General features: G+C 46.9%; 1 protein-coding gene across 1 annotated transcript in view; it reads right to left on the reverse strand.

The window, feature by feature from the left end:
- The window catches only part of TMEM180 (transmembrane protein 180), a 6,339-nt gene extending 3,989 nt beyond the window's left edge, over nucleotides 1-2,350 (reverse strand). The window contains exons 1-3 of the mRNA XM_009072353.1: nucleotides 2,078-2,350; nucleotides 1,542-1,621; nucleotides 290-739 (exon numbers count right to left, since the gene is read on the reverse strand). Coding sequence (XP_009070601.1) covers nucleotides 290-739; nucleotides 1,542-1,621; nucleotides 2,078-2,242 — 695 coding nt within the window. The 5' untranslated portion in view covers nucleotides 2,243-2,350. The remainder of the gene's footprint in view (nucleotides 1-289; nucleotides 740-1,541; nucleotides 1,622-2,077) is intronic.
- Between the last annotated feature and the right edge of the window lie 724 nt (nucleotides 2,351-3,074).

Here is a 3,074-nt window from a genome sequence, read left to right on the forward strand (position 1 = left end):
TCCCTGAGTGCTCTAGATATTAACTCATTTTATGTTGCAAACACTGGATGGTCATACAGCAGGTCAGGGCTCTGCCTCCAGTTTGGGCCACAGGTCTTACAAGATAGTTTTGTTCTATTTTCAAACGGCCTTAGGGGCCAGTGTGGCAGAGGTGATCCTGGAAACTATCAACAGACAAGAACCATAGATGATTAACAAAAGTTTGCCTCATCCTGGATCTTCCCACATATTTAGTTTGCTGCAGATCTACACCAGGCCTTTGTCCTTGCTGACAACTGGTGACACTTACTCTTTTAGGGTTGATTCTTGGTCCCATTTTGCTTTGCCATCAGCCTGAAACCGCTGGCGAAGCAGCTGTGTGGACAGGGTGAAACCAACAATGGAGCAGAGGGCCAGCAGGACACAAAATATGCGAAAGGAAAAGAAGTCCTCCTTGTTCCACACTGCGTAGGACATGAAGACAGACAGGGAGCCTATGGCACTGAAGAGGGAGCAGTAGAAGTTGAGGCTAGTCCTGTCTTTGGCTGAGACAGCCAGGTCTGCGAGCAAGGCATTGTGATGGAGGTCGACCATGGTGAGAAAGCTGTCGTACATGCAAAGGCAAAGAAGGAACTGCAAACCAGGATGAGCCCAGGCAACCCAGAAAGCCAGGAAAGAGATGGCAAAGAGGGGACCATTGTGGCTTAGCGCTCTGAGCCTCTTCAGAACTACTTCAGGGGAGGAAATCTCTGCTCCTGGCCTGCAACACGAGGAAAAAAAATCTTTTAGACATTGGGACAAAATCCTCCATAACCACACATTCTTCCTCTCCAAGGAAGTTGTGTAAGTGGCATAGACATGAATACAGCTTTTGCTCAAGTAACAAGCACCTACATCAGATACCTTCTCAGCTAAAATGTGATTACACTGAAAATATGGGTTTAAGAAGGCCAAAAAGCATGAAGAAAAGGGAACCTCCCTCATTGTGCTGTACTGTCTGCACTTAGCACAATGTAAATGATTTCAACAAGTTTTTACTAGTTGCAGGAAGCCAATCCGTGATTTTCATTAAAATCTTAACATAAATACACAAGAAATGCTAATGGCCAACACTGCAGAGCTGTCTCCCCTCAGCTCACATCCCACAAAGTTTGGGAACAACTGTCTGAGGCATTCCATGTGGAAATAACTGTCCTTTCCCTCCTTGCGCCTCCCAAACCATGTACAGACACTCTCCAACACCCCAGTAAGAGGCTTGCTCATAGAGCAGGGGCTTGAGATTTTACGTGCCCATATATGAGGTTCTGCACCACTCTTGATTGTGACCCTAACCCTTAACATCCCCCCCCAATAGGTGTGTAACTTACTCTATACAGCCAAGTACTGAAACAATATTAATGAGCACTGAACTTCAAACTTCATGCCAGAAAAAGGAGGTGTTTAAGAGTTCCATGCCCCAGAAACCATTGTCATGACATCATTTTAAAGCTGCCAATTTCACATCATCTTCCCCAGAGACTAAACAACTTCCCAGCCACTGCTGGGTGCGGAACTGCACTTACTGCTGCGTGCTAAGGAACACTCGGTCGCTCAGCCAACCAAACAGAGGGTCATTGAGGCTGTTCCAGATCAGAAACACTGTCTAGGAAAGAAAACAGGACAGTGAAACAAACCACAGGACAGCTCCCACAAAGACTCAGTTCTGTCACTGAAGCAGCAGCACTGAGCTGGCACTGTGAGCCAGCAGCAGAAACTGTCCCAGCACACCCTCCATGCCCCATCACTGCTGTAGGATTCCCCTGTCTGGGGCAACTGGCAGTAAGCCAGTAGTTTTTGCTGCTTGTGAAACACCCCAACATCCCCAGAGGAAAGGCAGCCTTAAGAACAAAGTCTCTGGGTCTTCTATCCCAGCTTGTTCTAGCTTTATATAAGGGGGACAAACTGAGAAGCCCAAGCTGGCACTGGGAAGGCTCCCTTGCTCCCTCTCCAAAGGGCAACACTGCTGTTACAGCTAACACTATTCACACTCCTAGCAAGGAGCAATCTTGGTTTCAGAATTTCTTACTTAAGAGGACAGAAGCCTATGGAAAAGACTAACCTCTCCTATCCAAAAGGACAGCTTATCAATCTTATAAACAGAGACAAAGGTGTCCACGTAGTACAGGAGGAACACGTTGTGCAAAATGGAAACAAACAGCGACAGGGACCCGTAGATCACTGCAGTGGGCAAATGGAAAAGACAAGCCAACAGTCGCAACCCCATGTTGGTGCAGTCAGTGTTCAGCTCCCTTGATCACCTCCATTTCAGGTGAGATGTCTTCTCCCAACACCTGCTACATCTCTGTTGGGGCCAATCCATTGTTGCTCCTGCAGGGGAGAAAAAAGTAAAATAAAATGAAAACAGGTTCAATTTCTTAAATGAAGTAAAAGTTGAATCAAGTTAATTGGTAAATCTTTGTCTGCAGAGATCAGAATTCATATTGCTTTGAGGAGCTGTTCAAAAGTGGATTGGAGGGGATTTAAGAGACTAGAAGCTGTCTGCCGCACAAAAGCTGTTTCATTAAGCTGGGGCCAGGCTGTGTGCTCTTACTGTCTCCTCCTGAGCAGCCTGCCCCGACCTTTACCCTGTAATGTGTTCTGTTATCCAGCAAGTCGCCGATTAGTGAAGCTCTTTTAAGGCAAGGTCACAAGAGGAATCAAGCTAGATAGCTGCAAATAACACAGCAGCCTTCAGAAAACACACCTAGTCACTGACATTTTTAGGTACCAGGGTAATTTTTAGCCAAACGAAAATGACAACAGCTGTGATGTAATCTCACACATGCACACTGCTTTCCCCGGGCAGTCACAGCTGACTGCACCTGGGCTGGCTCAGACAGGAGTTATTTATGGTGAGCAGTGCCGCTGCCTTGTGGCGTGAGGCGGCACAGCCAGAATGTGACGGCTCGCAGCAGACAGACGTGCTGCCATCATGCGATGAAGGCAACCAGAAGTGCCTCAGCAGCAGTCCAGCTCGTCTGGGAATGGCCTGAATTTTAGGATCAGAGCCTGAAATAAAGATGCTTTGGCTGGACAGCAATATATACAGAAATAAA

This window comes from Acanthisitta chloris, unplaced genomic scaffold (assembly GCF_000695815.1).
Source record: "Acanthisitta chloris isolate BGI_N310 unplaced genomic scaffold, ASM69581v1 scaffold28713, whole genome shotgun sequence".
In the NCBI taxonomy this organism is placed as follows: Eukaryota; Metazoa; Chordata; class Aves; order Passeriformes; family Acanthisittidae; genus Acanthisitta; species Acanthisitta chloris.